The following is a 20240-nucleotide window of genomic DNA, read 5'->3' on the forward strand; positions in this document are numbered from 1 at the left end:
CAGGCTTTCCCAGCAACTGAAATAGTCCCTGCAGACAAAAAACAGTTCCAAGCTGCCACATGCAACATGCTGGTTCTTACTTTTTTTGGTATTCAGAACAGGCAAATTCAAAGTATATTGAATACGTTTCCGATGGCCTCATTTACAGCGAGACAGGGAGGAAACCACAGCTGTCTTTCCATGAGCACAGACATATTCTAAAGCAATCTTTCCCCTGCTGGCCGTGCGCTCCCGCGATGGCCAGATTTAGCAAAGGAGTGCATTAGTGTGCGCTAGAAGGTGTTTTAGTAGCCTCTGTGTGGACCAAAAGTGCAATGGTCACATTCCCGTTATCTGCAAAATCTTTCCCCTGAGACTGTGTGCAAAACTTCCCCAGAAATTACAACCAAGGATTAGACACGGGCTTGATTCCATGAGGAAAGACCTTTGGATAGGCTCTGAGCGAGGTGGCAGAGGCACTGAAAGCACTTTTGGGGAGAGGAAACAAAACACAACAACAAGAAAAAAAAATAGTACCTCTCACTTCTATAGTGGCGTTGGCTACAGGAGAGTTTGAAAACACAAACACGCACAAGTATTCCCCTGACTCTTCTGCTCTGGGCTTCAAAATCCTGCAGACAGGGAGAGAACACATGAGCCGTGTTAGGTACTGTGTTAGCAACTTAAAGCTTTTAACTGAATTTCACAGCTATTACTTGTTATTCAAGGTATGTCGTACAGACCTACCTACTTGAAATAAAGGATGTTCGCCTAGGAAGTGAGCTCTAGTCTGGAAAGTCAGTATCAATTTAGCTGGAGAAGCTGCATTTAGTTAAAAAGCAAAGAAGGAGCCCAACAACTGTTAATTATGCACCACGGTTAGTTTGATTTAGCCTATTAGGCAGATATAACCTCCCACTGAGGGAAAGATGTGATTTACATGTAATATATGGACAATTGCAAAACAACAGACTACAAACAGAATGAAGGCTGACACTGTCATACTGTCATCTCAATCTGTTTTCATTTTTCCATAACAGATATGAGGCTGGTCCATTAATAGTTTTCTCTGATTCAGACTGGATGTAGAAAATCTGCAAAAGCTGGTCAACTCGTGAAGGAAAGCACCACACAGGAATCTGCTGCCACTTTAAATTAGGCAAGACTAATGCAATAACAACTAGTAGAGGAAAAAACAGATGCAAGCCAGAAAGAAGAAAATCAGAGCTGTAACAAATGCCAAAAATTAAAAAAATAAAATCACGATGAATTTTTACTCAAGATAGTATTAACTTTAAGTCCACCAGCTTTTGCTGTCCTTCAAAAACCTTCTGGATACAAATGACTTTAAAAGCCCTACACATGTTCTTCAGATATTTACCTACAAAAGACATTAAACTAGAGAGAAAGTACGACGATGTGATGCAGAATTTACATCTCCACACAGCACAGAGCAAGGCAGAGTTCTCCACAGCCCGCCCTCCCTTTACTGAAAGGCTTCTTGGTTTGCCTTGTTTTATTAATATTTTTTAAACACATTAAGTAAATAGCACACGGCAACCTAGTAGAAGAGCACTGTAATAAAATAATTTACACATGGAAACTTCTTAGACACATAGAAAGAGCTGTTCAGTTTAACACAATATTTTGACTCAAGTCTCCACTGTGTTTATAGCACTTTCCAGAATCGCCGGTGAAAGTCTAAAGTTAGTTATAAAGTTAATACACCTTTCCGATAAGCAATAATATACCCACTTTTCACCGAGTTAAAATTAAAGATTATCTTAACAGAAAGAACGATCATTCAGTATCAAACATGATAACCTTAATAATGATGTGATCATACTTTGGCCTCTGCTTTGTTTTAATCCATTAGAGTCAATGCTTAAAGGAGGAGAGGGAAAAGTGAGACACGGTATTCTTGCAGTTCTCCACAAACTGCTTTTTAAAGTGTGAAACAACAATGGTATTACTACCATAAATCATTAAAGCAAGTGTAAATGGATTTAGCAAAGTTTTAAAGACAGACAAACACCTGAACCAAGTTTCTTTAGCCAACAGCGTCCCTCAGCCCCATGGTTTTAGGAAGAGCCCAGCTTCTGCTCAATGTAGACCTTTCGGCAGATGTAAAAAACAAAACGAACCCCAGGTTTTCTTCAATTTAGCTCAGTAACCTGCTGCTCAACTCTGAATTTGGGAAGAAATCACTACTTTGCTGCTGCAAACCATGAACATAGACTAGAGGACAGGTCTCCAGAACGAAAGCACAGGATGGCCAGAATCACTTCCAGGCACTTGCTGCTTGTAAAAGAATACACCGCAAATAATTCTTGCCCATTTTTAATCAAAACGGTGAACTAAAAACTACGCTTAACTCTGAGCTTTCTGACTGTGACTGCCTTTCAGAAAAAGCAGCTACAACAAGTTTGAATAAAGAATCAAGAACTACGCGTTCGATTTCTAATGTTACACAAAAGCGGGATTCTTAAGGTAAGTAGTTTAATTCTCAAATTCTGAAGCTTACTGGATGGTGAATAACACTGAACTAACTACATCTCCTAGCAAAACAACATCTCAATGACTGAAACATCGAGAACCTGGAAAAATGTTTTATTTTTTAAGGACAATAAGTAGAATGCAAGAAAAAAAATCATGTAGAGAAATCCTGAAGCTGAATAACCTCTTTTAACTACAACTATGTTGATATTGCCTGCATGAATTTAGTATTTCTGGATCTAAATAAAAAAAAAGTAACCAAATCAAACTGGAAGTTAACAGATCAAATGCAGTGTGACCACATGCAACAAAGAGATGCCACAGAAAGCCTGAAAGCACAACATACAGCAAAGCAGCTTATAAATGGGCAGGAAATCTGAGGTCTGCATTGCAAATGCAAATTTCCTGGGATTCCAGCATGCTCTACCAACCCTTAATTCACTGGGAAGTTAAAGCCAAAGCCAAGTTTAATTCTCCCTTACAGAGGAATCTGGAAGGAAAAGCCCACTCCAGCTTGCAACAGATTATAGAGAAGTCAGCCATGATATTCCTGAATAATAACAATGTGCAATTTTCAGTAACCTTGATGTAAAGGTCCTTTTCTATCACTTAAGCTGGTGCTTTTGGACAAGACTGCTCATCAAGTGAATTACTAGATAAAAAAGCAGAGCCTTTAAAACTCAGCCCCAGTGTTAAAACACTGTACTGAGAAAATAACAGGATGTAATTATCGAACTAAATGAGACTACTTTTTAAGCTGCAAAACTGAACAGATAAGGCAAAGTGAGCTAAAGTACAAAACAAAAGGAAAAATTTAAACCCACATTTATCAGAATCGAGCACAAAATCCTGTGGATGAACGGATGCTACGCTAAGGCAATGAAAACCCTGAGTATTTCTTCATCTTGTGCAGGAAGTTTCTTTCCTTTAGTGCAGTGACAAGGCACAGTAGAGCAGATGCAGTATAATATCGTGGGCCTTGACCAGACAGAAGCATCTCTTTCTGGCCTACCAGCTGAGCAGGAGGGTCAGAAGTGGCCTAATGTCTCCAAAGGGTATGTTACTACCAGTGGTTAAACATGCCTGAAGTGCTCTTCATCTTAGCTTAACACTGAACACAAAGGTGTATTTGCTATCCGTGCTGGCATCAAGTGAAGAAAATGGAAGGAAAAAAAAAGAAAAATCACACATACAAAACAGATCTGAGGGCACCACTGAGCAAGCTTCATAAGCTTTCATCAAATCCATGGCAAAAAAGCCACATCTCAGGACTACAGAAACCCTCAAAGGATTTCTGCCTGATGCAAGCGGCAGTGAAACGAGAGCGGCGGCTGCACACGTTCCGTTTTCCTTCACACCCCACGAGGGAAGGGCAGAGACAAAGCCACAGCATGGGCACGTGGAATAGATTAATGCTGAAAATGTGTTTGCACTGACAAATAAGAAGCACAAGTGATACAGCTGTACTGGTTTAATCAAGATTTGGTACCATTTCATAGTAGTGGTTTGACAACTCATCAATTACAACTCGGAGAACACCGTATTTCATCTCCCAAGGCCAGAAAACAACTAAAGCAGCTCACTTCAGCTGTGAGTTATATGCTGCATTTCCCTGCATGGTAAAGATGCACAGCTGCAGGTCCATCTTTATGTAGACTGCACAATATACTTAGAGAAAAAGAAAACTAGACTATGTGTGCGTGTGTCCACACACCATGTATACCCTAGAGAAGAACTCAGAGTTTAGATTGAAAAGAGAAGTTTACAGTGTGTTTTTGTCGACATTATGTTTACAGGAGCCAGTTGGTACAGACATAGACAACAATCTTTCCAGAATTGTTCTTCTAACACTATTCCCAGGTGTAATTTTTGTGGAGCCTCTAGCGCAGATGAATTCAATTCATCTGAGGGACCGCGCAGTCCCAACATCCCACCACCTATCCCAAAGGTGTATGTCTACCAGGTTGGTAATTCTCCAGTATAACATGAAGATTATTCCGGAGAAACTTACTTGTATTCTGTAGTGTTGGAATTTTTTCTAGTGCCAGGGATCTCCTCTCCATTCTTCACCCAGTAACTGGCAGAAAGGGGGCTGGGACTTGTGGTGAGGTTACACTGCAATGTGACGGCTGAATTCCGAATGACTACATCCTCACTGGAGTTGATCCTGGGCTCTGAAACAAAGGACACGGTAAATAGGAACGAATCTGCACTGGCAGCGCTAGGCTAAAATTTAAAAGGGGAATTGGGAAGGGAAAAAGACTACACAAGGGATGGCACTGCACTAATTTGGGAGACATCAAGAAAGTCACAATAAAACAGCTGACCACTAGCGAAGGCAACACCTTACGGATCAGCACCCCTATGTGGAAAAAAAAAGGAATTATTAATTTTAGATTGTTTATTTTAATATTTAACATCACAACAGATTTCTCTGTAACACCATTAATTATTTTTTATACGCTACTGACCATAACTTGGGAAAATGCATGTCCTGTGACTATACGTGGAAGACCAGCTAGTCTTTTTGCAAGCAGCTTCTTTTTGGTTATTCCTTGGTTCCTCTACTTACTTAAAGGTTTAACACAAAACCGTTTTCTATGCAGAATAGCCCTCAAAGTTAAACAGTCGTCTGCATAATATTTCTGGACCTCCTCCTGCAAAAAGACTAGTGTCTACCTAAGGACAATATCCTGTGCACACAGGTATTTCAAATAGCACAACTTTTCTGACGTCTGAAAGTTGAGCAAACACCCAGTGTGAATAAGGCACAAGTCTGATGAAGGATGGCTGAAAACAGCCCTGAATGCCTAACAATAAAATGTAAGAATATATACCATGTTAAAATTAGAGTCGGGAACTATTTTGTTTCTAAAGTAACCTTAAACATAAACATTTATGAAGAAAAAAAACTACGTGAGTCTCATTGCATAAACAGACCATAAGAGTTACATACTTTGCTGGCTGCATTAGGAACTGAACCCATGCTGGTTCACATTACCCTCTTACCTGGGAACATCAAATTCACATTTTTTTTTTTAGGGGAAAGCCTTTCAGAAGTGCTAGGATTATTCTGAGGGCACTGTCCTTATATTTGATAATCATGGGGTTTTTTTAAGACTGGGCAGATAGCTATTACTCTCTAACAAATAAGGCTGACGAATTTTTAGAATAGTGGGAGACAAGTTTCTTCAGAAGCTTGGAAAAAAGACCTTTCTATTGAAGGTCTCAGGGCTCACATCTGGTTTCAAGTATTCTGAAAAAAAAAAAAAAGGAAAGAACACAGGATGACAGAGCTTAAAGGAAATTTAAGGATTCTTGCCTTTAGTTTTCCAAAAATACCTAGATTTAGTATTGGCTATAGTTTCAGCTTGAACTAAAGGCCACTCCCGTAGCAGTCTCTGCCATGTAAATCCTGCTGTGTCCTCTGTCTTTGATGTATTTCCTGACTTTAAAAGGTGAACCGAATTCCAAAGCAGTCGCTGCTGCCAGCTGCTCGTTTCACCCACCGCTGAACTCCAGGGTCGCCTCCTCTGCCATCTGGTCGGCAGTGAAGGGCAGGAGCCTGAGGAAGTCGGTCAGTGATGAATGTCTTTGTGATTTTCGCAAGTCAGCAAAGGATTTTTAATCCTGTCAATTTTGTTACGCCTTGTGGTAACATCTTTGGAATATAAATTTAGTCATACCCATGCTGGGTTTTTTTGATATTCGTCTGCAAAGCACTTGGAACACAAATTATGAAACAGAAAAAGGAGAAGTGGAAAATACCCGGACTGTCAGAAACATTGCATTTTTCAACTCGTGAAACATCCATGTATCCAACAGTATTGCCCAGAGAGGAAAAAAAAATCAACCCTACTAATAAGCTGACAAAGCCATTTGAGTCCTGTATGTTGTTTCCCCCCTTTCTTCAGCAGGCTGGCTACATAGCTGCTTCTATTTAAAACTAGGACTGCCATTTATCTGCAGAAAAACTGGCAGATACTGTAGTAAGGTTTTTTGACACTTCTCAGACACTTCGCTATTACCACACATTTTCAACTGTGCTTCTGTGCTGGGAATTTTAGCCGCACAGGACTTGTTTGGGTCCTATGGGGCATTCAATTGTTTTACTATAGCTGTAGCATTACTGGAGTGCCCCATATGCTTTTCCATCCTCCACAAAAAGCTTGTGTGCATTCTCAGAAAAATACTAACAGAGCTCTGGAAATATTTTTAGCCGTGTGTTTGAAACAGTAATTCGGTAACAGAAACATTTATCTAGAGAAATCAACTTTTGCTGGAATTCACTGATCACACTGGGGTTTGTTTTAAACATTTTTCTCTGATGATGAAAGAAGCATCTTCAAGTGCGTAGCCTGTGAAATAAATGCAGCGTTTCTTTTCAGAAGGAGGATGCTGGCGGGACAGGCTTCGGGCTGCTGTAAGCGAGACCGCACCACATCTGGCGAGCGCTGTTCTAAGAGATGCTGATGTCTGTGCTGAGACGCAACCTGCGGCGATCCTGGAAACAGAGAGTATACCTGCTGCCAGCAGAAAGAATTACACAAATGCTAGCAACAGGGAAAAAAAAGTCACCAAAAAATATCCATCTAGTCCCTGCAGAAAGTTAAATCTTTAATGCAGAAGGGGTTTGACAGTGGTAATCTCCTGGCTTTTGTATTCTGTTGATAATGAACCATCTTGGGTCAGCTCTTCAGCACCCAACATCAATGAAACAGAACATACAAATTAAAAACTAAACATGCCTGGAGCTCCAGTAACCACTTCTGCTAATTCGCACCTATTCTTACCTACATCTCCACTAAGCTGTGATGTCCAAAAAAATTTATAGCTGTCTCAAGCTCGCTTTGCTGCAGTTTGCTGGGGCCTTTTGTGTCTGACTTGCAACTTCTCACATTTTAGGTTAAGAAAATTAAAGGCCACTGGAAGCAACTGCAATCTCATTTACATCTTTTACCTGCATTTACGTTACTTTAATTTAGTACAAAAAAAAAAAAAAAAAAAAAGGGCAATTGGGCAATCCTAACCTGATTTAATTCTAGAAGCCAAACTGCAAATGGAATGCTATTGGGACGGCAACATCCAAAGGATGTCCACTTAAAAGAGCAAGATGCTGAGGAGCTTCTTTTTACACATCACTTAACGTGCCTATCTTATGTAGGATGAGGTTTTAAAATTTTTTTAAAAAAATTTAAAAATTTAAAAAAAAAAATCCATAATTGAAGTTCTTTATCCAAACTAGGAATGAGATAGAAGCTAGACACTAGTTATTGCATGCTAACTTACAAATCAAGTCACACTTGACCTCTTCGCAATTCAAGGTTGGGTACTTGAGACAAGCTGTGATTTAAAGGACAGCGAAAAGAGGTTGTGCTCTTTTGAATCATCTGAAGTTCCCCTTCAGCGATGCTGATGTCAAGTCAAGGCAGCAGCAAAACAGCCACCATCAGCTGGAAACTCCAATGCTGTTTAGTCAGAAAATCACCATTTCAAAGACAAATGGTGTTCGTGCACACAACGCAGCAGATGAGACATTTTGGGCAGCTTCGGATACGATAATCTCCATCTTCCAAGGATGGCCTAGCAACCTACTTCCCCCCCTTATCTCCGTTTCCAGGATGGCTATGCAGGAATTTGATGTTTAAGAGGGCTGTTTCCCTAGCAGTAGCAGGTCAAATCTCTGAACATACACAGTATTACAGAATATTAAAGTATTCTGCCCAATATTACCCCCCCCACACACCCCCCTGCAATGAATAAAACACAAAAGCAGAAGAATTAACCCGGGCACAAGGCACTTAGCAATAAAGTCACGATACACACTCCAGAATTAGTAGCATCAGATGCAACAAGACGACATTAACTGGGGAGGAAGACGAAAGGTTAAACTTCAATCCCCGGAGCAGGTTAGTTATTAGTATCAAGTGCCTGAGAGAGGAAAAACCCATTTTCCATACGGAGACATCTTCACATTAATTCATTCCCAAATGGTGACTTGTCATATGAAAAAGGATTTTCTCCCTCAGCAGGTTACTATAACTGACTAAACACAAAGCAAGGAGCACAGGACCACCACAGACTTGCCACACGCTAGAAAAACTAAAGGGCTTAACAGGGGCAGGGGGGATTATCCAGGAGAAATCACTTCCTAGAAGGCAAATTTTTTAGTTTTTTTCTTAAGGTGGTATCATTTCCTAAAATTACGTGGCTCTTGCTGTTGGAGGTCATGCAAGCGATCTACCCATCAGAGTCCTTTGGTACCTCAAAGCACAAAGGAGGGATCGGGCATCAGGACTGGAAGCTGAGCAGGTTCGAGCTGAACAACCCAATGCCGCTTATATTTTCAAATCGATTCATCATTGGGCGCACTATTTTTCCACATGTATCAATGTTGTTTCCATTTTCCAGAGGGAAGGTCTCTGATCCAGCAGTGCCCACTGCAGCGCTGTGCTTTAGGGAAAATGTGGTGGTTTTTCTTTCTCTTTTAGGTATCCAAAACCACGACTGAGACACAATTACAGAGTTTGGCATTTCTGTACCCAAACAAAACTCAAAGTGGTACACAAACGACCTATTTATGCACAGAGCACAATAGCAAGACAACACCTATGCCTCAATCTTTGCTGCCTTAGGACACTGAGAACTCACCGAGAAAGCAAGTTCTCCTGTACCTCCATGTAGCAGGCTCACATCGCAGATTTAATTCACTCTACCTATAACTCATTAGACATTTGCTTCTTCTCATCAGCAACTGCAAGACTTGTGCATCTTACGGAAAATGAAACGTGGTTCTTCTCTACTGGCTGTGACAACATAAATTTCCAAACTCAGCTGGGGCTGCTTCAAAAAGCAATTCTGCGCCAACCATACTCACTGCTTTTGAAAGCTTTTCTGCTGCCAAAAGTTGCATTCTCAGATGAAAGTCATTTAGCTAAAGTTATTAGTTCAATGCTGGGGGAAGATATTTCACTCCTCTTTTCATGGGCTGGATTAAGAATAGCTGCATCAGTCCAGTGCTGCCGCATCAGTGAACTCATTAGGAACATGCTGCTGTTCAGAAAGGAAAAGAAACACCACGACTTCATGGAAAAATCTAAACATTCAAGGTCACGTGTAACTGAAAGGGAAGGATTTGTACAGAAGCATACATGCAGCCAAAACCGCGTGAGAAGGCATTCAGAGAAATTCCAAGAGAACAGAAGAAATAAAAATAAAAACGGTTAGACCTGGGAAGAACACAAAAAAATCAAATATAAAGGCACTCACGGAGAAGGCAGCATTAGAGTGGTTGGGAGCCTACTACAAAACTACAAGGGGTAGGGAAGAAACACAAATTCAACACCGGGCTTGCTTTTTTTTTTTCCTCCACACAGAAGCTAAAAATGGATCTATAGATTTTCACAAGTCATTTTTGATCCTAAGGAGGAGAGACACAGATGGCAGACAACGTCAGCACTACAGGCAGAGAGGAGCAGCCTCGGGTTCCAAACAACAGCACAAGGTAGCAGAGGGTTTGACGGGGGTAACGGGGGGGTGAGGGTCACTAGACTGCCTCTAGATACTACAGTACCACTACTACGGGGTGCCGGACTCACTCTGAAGGACGCTTATAGTAGCCTGGGCTCGAATCCACGTTATGGAGGGATTTTGCCTCAAGTCATTCCTCCTGGGATCGTTGCTGGCCCTGCACTCGTAAGTCCCAGAGTCTTCCAAGGTAAGGCGGGTTATTCTCAGCACACTCACCCCATTCGCCCCGTAGGCAGTGTTAATGGTGACCCGGCGCTTCCGAGCGCCGTCCCACAGCTGTTTGAAAGACTCAGCCCGGTTGACTTCAGCATACCACCACTGGATCTCTGGAGTGGGGTTCCCAACCACATCACAGTACAGTTCAAAGGCGTCCCCCGTGAGCTTAGTTTCTGACATGGGCGACTTGACAAACCCAGCTAGAGGGAGGGGCAGCAGAAACGCAGTGACAGAGCGGCAGAAAACAAAAGATCTTTTAAAGAACAAAGCAATGAGGTGCAGAAAACAGAGAGGGAAGACATTAGCATCTACAATGACACAACTTTTATAGAAAAAGCACAACGAGGAGCACTGGCGGCTGGAGGTTGATAGTTTGAGAGCAGTATACTCCCATTTGACAGTATTCACGGCATGAAGCGCTTTTCTCCTCGCCGCTCCGGGGATTCCATCCCTGGCAGCCGTACTGGGGAAGCCAAAGGCTGCAATGCCAGGAGGTACCTCCAAGTCATAGAGCAGACTGATTTTTCAAGCCTTTTTCAGTTGCATGCACCTTGTAATCGGTAAGTGTTAAGAGTTCATGGCCAGATGTCTGTTCTCTGAAGAGTTTTCTTGCTTTATTCAACCGATTTACAGGGGAGGGAGGGGTAAAACCCTAACCTGCTGCCCTATGCAGCTTGCAATTGTGAACTCCGCTTTGACCTTTCCTTCCATCTATTTTGGACTTCCGAGGCAGGGAATTCCCCAAGACACAAGTGACCTACTTTCCTGAAGTAGCCGGATCGCCACAGCTCCAGGAGTCTCACAACCCTCTATGGTAAAGGCAATTTCAGTGCTATATACACACGCAGGCCAAAAGATCATTTCATTAGTGAGAAAATGGACTAAGGTGCTTCAACAGACCACACGATTTTTGCCTTCTGAGATGTGATGCAGTGCTGACATTTGAGATCAGGCCAAAATCTCCTTATTATGGCACGAAATCCTTCAATACTTACCAGCTTCAGAGCTGTGTTAAGAGCGCAGACATGCTAAGTTGTCCTTCAATCCTATTTTCAAAAGTATCTATTGAAAACAGGGTTGCCTTAAAGCCAGCCTCCTTCCCTGCCCAGCCCCTCCTAAAACTAAAAGATTAGAATGCAGCTGGCCACACAGATTATGCAGCAAAACCCGTCACATTGCTGTGTTCCCTGGGCAGCGGGACTTCTCATCAGCAAGCAGAGTTAGAGTGCCACACAGCTGGTAAAACTGTTTCATCCCTCCTCTTTAAACTCACGGCTTATTTTCAGGAAGAGGATAGAAAGGCAATTCTTTAGAGAAGGGAAAAGGTGTCCTTAAAGCCTTGGAAAAAATTCTGATGCACACTCATTGAATAGTATTCCCCCCTCCCATCATTTGACCACACTCTAGAAATAGTGACACAAGCAGTTGTACACTGACAATTACAAGGGTAATTTGCACTAGAGATGTATCTCTAAAAAAAAAAAAAAAAAAAACCACCTGGGCAAGAAAACAAGATCAAGAGTCTCCAAAGCAGAAACAGAAACTGTTCCTTGCCGGCACAGTCCTGTTTGAAGAGCAACTGTGCAGTAGCTGCAAGTAGCAGCTACAAGAACGCTCAAAAATAAGAAATATTAACTCCACAAATTGTTTCAATTAAACTCCTTTGACAAGTATTCTCCAGCCTTGTGCTCCAGCACCAAAGAAGGCGAGCTCTACACTCAGTAGAAATACCACCACAAATAACCCATTGCTGCAGGGAGGGAGGAGAAAAAGAAAAGCTATTACACGAGAAGTGCCCTAATTACTAGCAGCTCCAACCCCGACTCGGGCCACCGTCGTGGTTGTTTCTTGAGGTTAACAAGGATCACACTGTTTTCACCCTGCTGGAGGTGGGGTTATGATCGTGCTCTGCTGGACTGTCCACATTTCAAGGGATGCTGAACGAGGAAGGCTTTTGTATTCCCATCAAACAGCGAGATCGGCATTTATCTCAACGTGGCTTGCTAGACGCAAAAGGCTAAAGCAGCAGCATATGGCGTGGGCGAGCTTCTTTCCAAATCCTAGCGGTTCTCTCTCCTATACTAGAGCCTTTTTTCCTACTGTAATATTGAAATGCCACTCACAGCCAAAGAGATGATGGTAGCTCAGGGAAGACTGCTCAGAAAGCAATTCCCCTTCTACAGGTTCACAGTTTCCACTAAGCACAGATGCACAAAGATGATGAACTGAAATCCATCCCTGCAGTCAAAGGCCAAGTGACCCAAAAACCCTAAAGCCGCAATTCAATCCTATTTCTCCAGCTGTGCCGGCTACTAAGCAACCATTTCTGCGAGAAAGGCTTCTTACCTGGCCTGGAAGGGCTGTAATTGTACATTTTAAAACAAGGGTGAGCTGCACTGCTGCTGGGGCTACACAATAGGCATGCGTGGCATGAAAGAGGACTGTAAATCCTCTTATTAAAAGGAGTATCAATAATTTGAATACAACAAGCTGTCAAAAGCTTTCAGTTTTGAATCTGATTCTGCATTTGCTAAGCTCTTAAAAGTGTTGCAATTTTGCATAAAGCCTAAAAATAATTCTAAAATATTAAACTGGACAACTGCATCCAAAAGTCTGTGTAGTAAATATTCTCTGTGTTTAAGTTTTAAACCCGAGGCTTCCATCAGTTTCAAATCCTCTTGTAAAACAACGTCTCAGGTTATGATAAATTTCAATACAATGCTATTGTCATCTCAGCAACCATGTCATCAGCACAGATAACTCCATAATGATGGCAAAGAAAAGAGCAAACTGGATTTGGCGGCCCTCCCCACCCCACGAAGAGATAAAACACACTCTTTAAAAAGGTATTCCAGCTTCGAATAAAATCCTGGGAGGACAAATAGGAATGAGGGTGGTAGGAAAGCCTCCATATGCAAATTAATAAAAACCTTGCATTACAAAGGACTGGCAGTGCAATTAAAAACCCTACACGAGAGTCTGGGGTTAATGTTTTGCATTTTCAGTCATTCAGAAACAGCAAAGGCAAGACATCAAACAGCATCAGTAAGCTGAGGTGATGCTTCCAGCTACTGTACATCTGCCAGAGGGCCATTTCCAATTAAGATAACCAGCCAGAAGCTACAAAAAGAGCTGAAACCTGCCAGTATCAAAAAAGAAAAAAAGAAAAAGAAAAAAAAAGAAAAAAAGGCTACATATTACAGAGAATGCTCCCTGTAACACAACAGGAGTCTGGAAGTTGAAGCACTCCTGCTTTTTGGCAATTGTCAGCAATTTCCATAATTGTTCGAAACCAAACAGAAAATGACATTATACAGATTTCATTGCTTACATAAGAGGCTTTCGGAGCCCAACAGTTTCCTTACTTGGTCTTCTCCTAGCACAGTACTCACTGCTTTGTTATTACCGTGTTCTGCACAATTCTACAGACAGGAGCATCAAAAGAACAAATACACCCCAAAATACAAACGGATCGAGCCAGGAGGTCAAGATTTTTGTCCAAGTGATTATGCTCTAGCTGTTTAAAACTGAAAACCTGCCCTTCTTTGTAATTCCTAGCTGTCTTTTTCCAAAAATGTAAACCGTAGGAAGCACTGATTGCAAGAATGATTTTCAGCTTCGGCTTGCAAGTGTCAGCCCCACAGAGAATAGCAGAGAACTGCAGTCAGCATTCAAAAGCTCACAAAGATCAGGGCTCTTGGGAGGCTGGAGGGAGGAGGCAATAATCCACAGATCATATCTTCAGATCATATAGATCCCTGCAAAGCAGCAGAATAGCCCAAACCTTAAGTGAATCCTTAACGTAAAGTACATTAGGAATAAGCACCTGCAAGTGCTTTCAAGAAAATCTTACTATACTATGATTTATTCTATTTTTTTATTATTGACAGCTGTATTTATTTCATTATAGGCATCAATAAGTTACTCTGTTACACAGTGAGTTTTCACCATTAAAATAAAAATGATGGTTTGTGCCTTTTTTTTTTTTTTTAAGGCTAGTTGCTATCACGCGTAAAAGAACAAGAAAAAAAAAAATCTATTGTTAGTGCTAAACTGAGGAACTGGATGATCGGGTAGTGAGGTGGACTGCGAACTGGCTGAAGGAAAGAAGCCAGAGAGTCGTGGTCAATGGGGCAGAGTCCAGTTGGAGGCCTGTATCTAGTGGAGTGCCTCAGGGGTCAGTACTGGGGCCAGTATTATTCAATATATTGATCGACGACTTGGATGAGGGAATTGAGTGACTGTCAGCAAGTTTCCTGATGACACCAAGCTGGGAGGAGTGGCTGACACACCAGAGGCTGTGCTGCCATCCAGCGAGATCTGGACAGGCTGGAGAGTTGGGCAGGGAAAAATTTAATGAAATATAACAAGGGCAAGCGCAGAGTCTTGCATCTGGGCAGGAACAACCCCAGGTTCCAGTATAAGTTGGGGAATGACCTGTTAGAGAGCAGGGTAGGGGAAAGGGACCTGGGGGTCCTGGGGACAGCAGGATGACCATGAGCCAGCACTGGGCCCTTGTGGCCAGGAAAGCCAATGGGACCTGGGAGGGATTAGAAGGGGGGTGGTCAGTAGGTCAGAGAGGTTCTCCTGCCCCTCTACTCTGCCCTGGCGAGACCTCATCTGGAATATTGTGTCCGGTTCTGGGCCCCTCAGTTCCAGAAGGACAGGGAACTGCTGGAGAGAGTCCAGCGCAGCCACGAAGATGCTGAAGGGAGTGGAGCATCTCCCGTGTGAGGAAAGGCTGAGGAGCTGGGGCTCTGGAGCTGGAGAAGAGGAGACTGAGGAGTGACCTCATTCATAGGGATCAATATGGAAAGGGGGAGTGTCAGGAGGATGGAGCCAGGCTCTTCTCGGTGACAACCAATGATAGGACAAGGGGCAATGGGTGCAAACTGGAACACAGGAGGTTCCACTTAAATATGAGAAGAAACTCCTTCCCAGTGAGGGTGCCAGAGCCTGGACCAGGCTGCGCAGGGAGGTTGTGGAGTCTCCTTCTCTGCAGACATTCCAACCCGCCTGGACACCTTCCTGTGTAACCTCATCTGGGTGTTCCTGCTCCGGCGGGGGGATTGCACTGGGTGAGCTTTTGAGGCCCCTTCCGACCCCTGACATTCTGTGATTCTGTGTGATCCTTCACAAGGACTTTACAAATTTTCATGATGGACCAGAACACACACAAAAAAGAAAGCATGACGGTCCAGAAGGTGTAGCTATTCAAGTACACTATTATGTTTCCAATCAATCTTTTTTTTTTAATAATTGATGGTTGTCTGCCTGAAAGACAGCATGAAGAATAAGTGGCAATAATATTAAATCACTTTTGCAGAGATGCTTGTTCATTGAAGATTTGATCTCAACCGCCAATCGTGAGGATAAAGGTGAGGAAAGCAATGGACTAATGCTCTAAAATTAGAGAAACAAATTAGTCTCTACATAAAACTCTGCCAAAGATGAATGAAATCCAGTGCACAGCAGGGCTCTTCACATTTGCAAAATCTGCATGTTAAAATTTGTACTGTAGTGAAGAACTGCTAAATCCAGGTTAAAAATAAAAATGCATCTGAGAGACAGGTGCACTTCAACTGGGAGTGGGAGAGAAACTAAGAGCTATTCAAAAGGGCAGCCAAAAATTTCCATATGCAGTAAGAGAAACATGTACAGCAGACTCTCTGAGCCAGAAAGCTGGAAAAGCTCCATATTAAACAAATCCAGAGTTTAGAAGAGGAGAGTGGACAAGAAGCCTAAAGATAGAGAGTTTAAATGAGCGTAAAAAGCTTAGCTTTACCACTCCTGAGCGACCCGTTTTCATTAATGAGGCTTTATCAATGAAAGACACCTTTTGCAGATTAATTTTTCTTCTGTCAATATTTATCAGCTACCTGTCGGCTGAAATTCAAGCGAGGTCAAGCCAAGATACATTCCAGCTTTCACATATAAATGAATCGCAGTTTCACATACTAGCAATATCCCTCTGACTTCAGCCGGCAGCAGCATCCTTTCCAACTTGTAGCTATTTTCCTCGTCGACAGAAGCCAGAAAAAAGTCAGGAACCGAGTACCTCTGGAGGAGGTGCGGGTGGGAAAAGGAACGGGGCTTATCCTCTTGCTGACACCATCATGTAACTGTAGGATTAAATAGAGCATACAACTAGATATTTACGCATATTAGAAGCGCGTGGAAATATTTCACTGTAATTCTGACTAGCTTTGGAAGCCTGTAGGGTTTGGATTCTACATTGGCTGGAGCCCAAATGAAAAAGCGACACAAAAGGCAGTGCCTGAATAGCTTAAAACCAGTATCACAATGACCAGAGCTTCCCAACTTCCTCACCTCCTAGAATGAACGCACGAAATAGGATCTTGATGGAGAAATCAATTCTTATAAAACATGCTAGCAGTGATCTACCAGCCTAAGAATATACAGAAAGCAGTACCTGGCAAAAATCATCCTTGAGCTGCAGAAACGATTGCACCATTGATTTAAATACCCTTTTGTTACTGAAATTAACACGAGATGCAAAAGAATCTATGCCAATGGCACTGGAGAAGCAAAGCAGGGAAAATATTGATCTTCCCAGGTCAAAGCCTGGTTTAAAGAAAGGGGTTTAAAAAAATAAAGCTAGGTTCTGCCTTAAGAAAATGTAGATAAGCGCTAGCTGAGGGAAAAAGCGTTAAACGAGTTCCAGCAGAAAGCCATAAAGAAGCTGTAACAACATAGAACAAACAAATTTCTTTATGTTTTACATGTATCAAGTGTGAAGATTAAAGCTGAAAGCAAGCACAAGCCCATCAACATCAAATAGCAAGAGGAGACGGTCTTGAAAATGGAATCTGCAAAGATCGGGAAATGGGAAAATACGAAGCCCAAGAGCACAAGGGGCTGATCAGAGCAGTTCAAAGCAGGACGCGGGCACAAGAACATACAAAGGTGACCTAAATGAAGGAAATGCAATATATTTCCAAGGACGTTTTCAACTCTAGCTGTAACAAAGCAATTTTACTGTCAGGGCAAAGCAGCGCGCATCTCTGTCAAGGAAGATAATGCTCCTATCCTGATCCTATCTCTATCTTGTGGTGAGTTCCACTTACATAAAGAAAGAAAACATGGTTCAAGGCTCAAAAAAGAGAGTTTGCAAAGCTAGTGCAAAAATAACCCAATTTTCAGTATGAACCCACAATACACAGACAAAATGTAGACTACTTAGGGACTGAATGCCTTACAGATTGCCTACATTGACAGTGAAATCCATCACGTAAACAGCAAGAGGCTGATGTTTCCTATTTGTCCTATTAACCCACCATATGTCTGCATTTCACTGCTTCTCCACTGCTCCCAGGCCTTTAGCACAGTTCTGGAGATCGTATTTCTGTGCTTTGGTTGAGAGCTTTGCCTGCAATTCCATTCATTTATAGACCGAATAAAGTAGAGCTAAACTAGTCCTTTTTTGTTTCCCTTTGTCTCGGAAAACCCATTTAAAACTTCCTCATTAATGTAATTTATTTTTGTAAACACATGCCTTCAGAAGAGCCTTTCCTAAATGGAATAGCAAAAAGCCAAATATCTTTCCTAAAGTGAAGTTTTATATGTTCTATGGACCAGCTTTATCCAAAATACTACAGGTGAGATACCAATGCGTTACTCCAGCAAATGCCATCACCCTTGGTACCAAAGTTGCACGATCGAAATAGGGATTAGGGTTAAAGATTTCAGTTAGGTCTCCTCATTAAGCTGGTTTTACACCTTTTTCCTAATTGCTACTCTGGATTACGCAGTCTGATTTTGTAATATATACATTAATTCTTCCAGCTTCCCTAGGCTCTGCATAGGTAAAATGAGGCAAAGCTTTACCAGCACATGCTTCAGAGCAACTAGATAAATGGCTTCATCTTTTTGTAGTGGAATTATGAAAAAACTGCCGTTATGAGAATTTAAAAGGGAAGAATATAACATAACATAACCAGATGCAAACACTTCACGTGCTCCTGAAATGCTGCATTTGTGCTGTCTCAGAGACGATCACCTTCTTCCAAATTAAGTCTGGTGGTGACAGCAGGACTCAGGGTTACAAAATGTGGTCGGAACATCAGGAAACAATTGGGTAGACAGCGGTTTCAGAGAAGGGGACACAAAGCTAAGTGCTAGCTGTAAAATACTTCTTTAAAATATGAAGGCACGGCTTTGCTCTGCCCTCACTTTAGCTTACTTTCACCTTTATTACACAGCAACAGTCTCAGTGATAACTTGCATCAGAATATCAAAGAAAATTACTATAAGAAGTTGCCCTTCTCGCCCCTCTCCATTTGCCTTCTGCACCCATCATCCAGGCTTCCAAAATCAAGCACCAGGTGTCTGCTACACAAACTGGTACTCTGTCTAATTAATACCTTTTGCTTCTTCACTGAAGGGTGTTAATTAGGTGACAATTTTTTTGAGGGCAGAAAAAAGCCCACCATCACTTTGACAAAGTATTGCATTTTTGCTTCATTTAGGAAGGCAAAAGGCTGCCTAATTAGTGTCTAGTTTCTTTCCAATACTCACCTTTACTAAACCAAAGTATTTGAAATGAGTCAAATCTACAAAAAAAGTGACAGCTAGCTGGAGAAGCCTGAAGATATCTTAATTCCAAGGAAAGCACTAAAGCATCCTGCCTGGTTTTGCCTATTATTTCGTAGGTTTGACGGTTTCCCGTTCTTTTATCACTAGAAAGCAAGGGTTTTAATCATACCAATGGCAAGAAATGAGTTTGGGTTTAATCACTTCACTGATAAGAGATGGATTTCAGTTTTACAGTGTCCTCGTTGCTGCAGGTGCCTCACCAGCTGCCACAGCATTCCTACACATTCTATATTGCATCAGCCTTTGGCTATAAGTGCACTGCACCAGTTCCATAAACTAAATAAATAGGCATTCATTTTCTTAGTCTGTTTTGCCCTATTTAGCTAACTAGAGAAGCAGCTTTAAAACCAGTACTTCAATGTGCATATCAGATACTCAGATGAGCCTATACCGTCTATAAGCATACTGAGAACTAGAGCGATACACGAAATTAATTCCTGCAATCTCATCTTGCAGCTTTATATAGCTGAAGGTAGGTTATGACTTGCTACAGAGGAAAACGTTACCCAGAGAGCATCATCTAAAATGCATGAGCTCATGATGTAGCGTTAGATTCATTTCACAGAGAGGGAAACCTGAGGATTACTTTTCTCCAGGTCCACAGACATGAGGATTAACATTTTCTGGATGCAGACCAACATTCCTTACTTCTCTGTGCATTAGAAACCCATGCTTAGTTTGACATGCAAAAAGATTTATGGACGAACTAATTTCTTTTGTTTGCTGAAGGAACATTCAGAGTCCTTAAGTTTCAGAGCCTTCACTGTTGCAAGGCCATCCTGGGAACATGCCCCACGTAGCCAAGAGACACTTCTCTAGCACAAATGCGTGGAGAAAGGACACACCGATCAGCTTCTGGGTTATAAATCAGAGACATTCAGACTGGAAAGGATTTCTGAAGGTCCTCTGGTCCAACTGCCTTCCCCAAATGTAAGTGCCTTAGAGCAGGTTGAGTCCTTCAAGCTGCCCATTCATCTTCTCCCACATACATTCACCGCAGATGCTTTTATTCCAGAGTTTCCTCGGAATAAAAAAAAGTAATGCTTAGCTTCACACCACAATGATTTCCAAGTGCAACTATTCTTGTACGGTCACTTATCGTGCAAACACTGATCTCAGTAACCATAATTCACTGAAAAACAAACAAACAAAAAACCGCATCAAATGACAGTTCATAAAAACATTACTGGATAGAAAAGACACTGGTGTGTTGCGGCAGTTACAGCTACATGCTTCAATTTCAGGAAATTACTTTCACCCCAAATATATTCTCATTATATAAACTGTTTGGGTTCAGAAACCTTCTCTGGGCATCTTTCTCATTCACATGATTTCATGCGTTGTGGGCAGTGTTTCCAATTCTGCTTTTGCAACAACCCTGTATCTGTATGTTTGATACCATG

General features: G+C 41.9%; 1 protein-coding gene across 1 annotated transcript in view; it reads right to left on the reverse strand.

Moving 5' to 3' along the window:
* Positions 1-20240, reverse strand: part of NPTN (neuroplastin) — a 55035-nt gene that overhangs the window by 19892 nt on the left and 14903 nt on the right. The window contains exons 2-3 of the mRNA XM_065641684.1: positions 4487-4649; positions 517-611 (exon numbers count right to left, since the gene is read on the reverse strand). Of these exons, the coding sequence (XP_065497756.1) occupies positions 517-611; positions 4487-4649 (258 nt within the window). The remainder of the gene's footprint in view (positions 1-516; positions 612-4486; positions 4650-20240) is intronic.

This window comes from Caloenas nicobarica, chromosome 10, assembly GCF_036013445.1.
Source record: "Caloenas nicobarica isolate bCalNic1 chromosome 10, bCalNic1.hap1, whole genome shotgun sequence".
Lineage (NCBI taxonomy): Eukaryota > Metazoa > Chordata > Aves > Columbiformes > Columbidae > Caloenas > Caloenas nicobarica.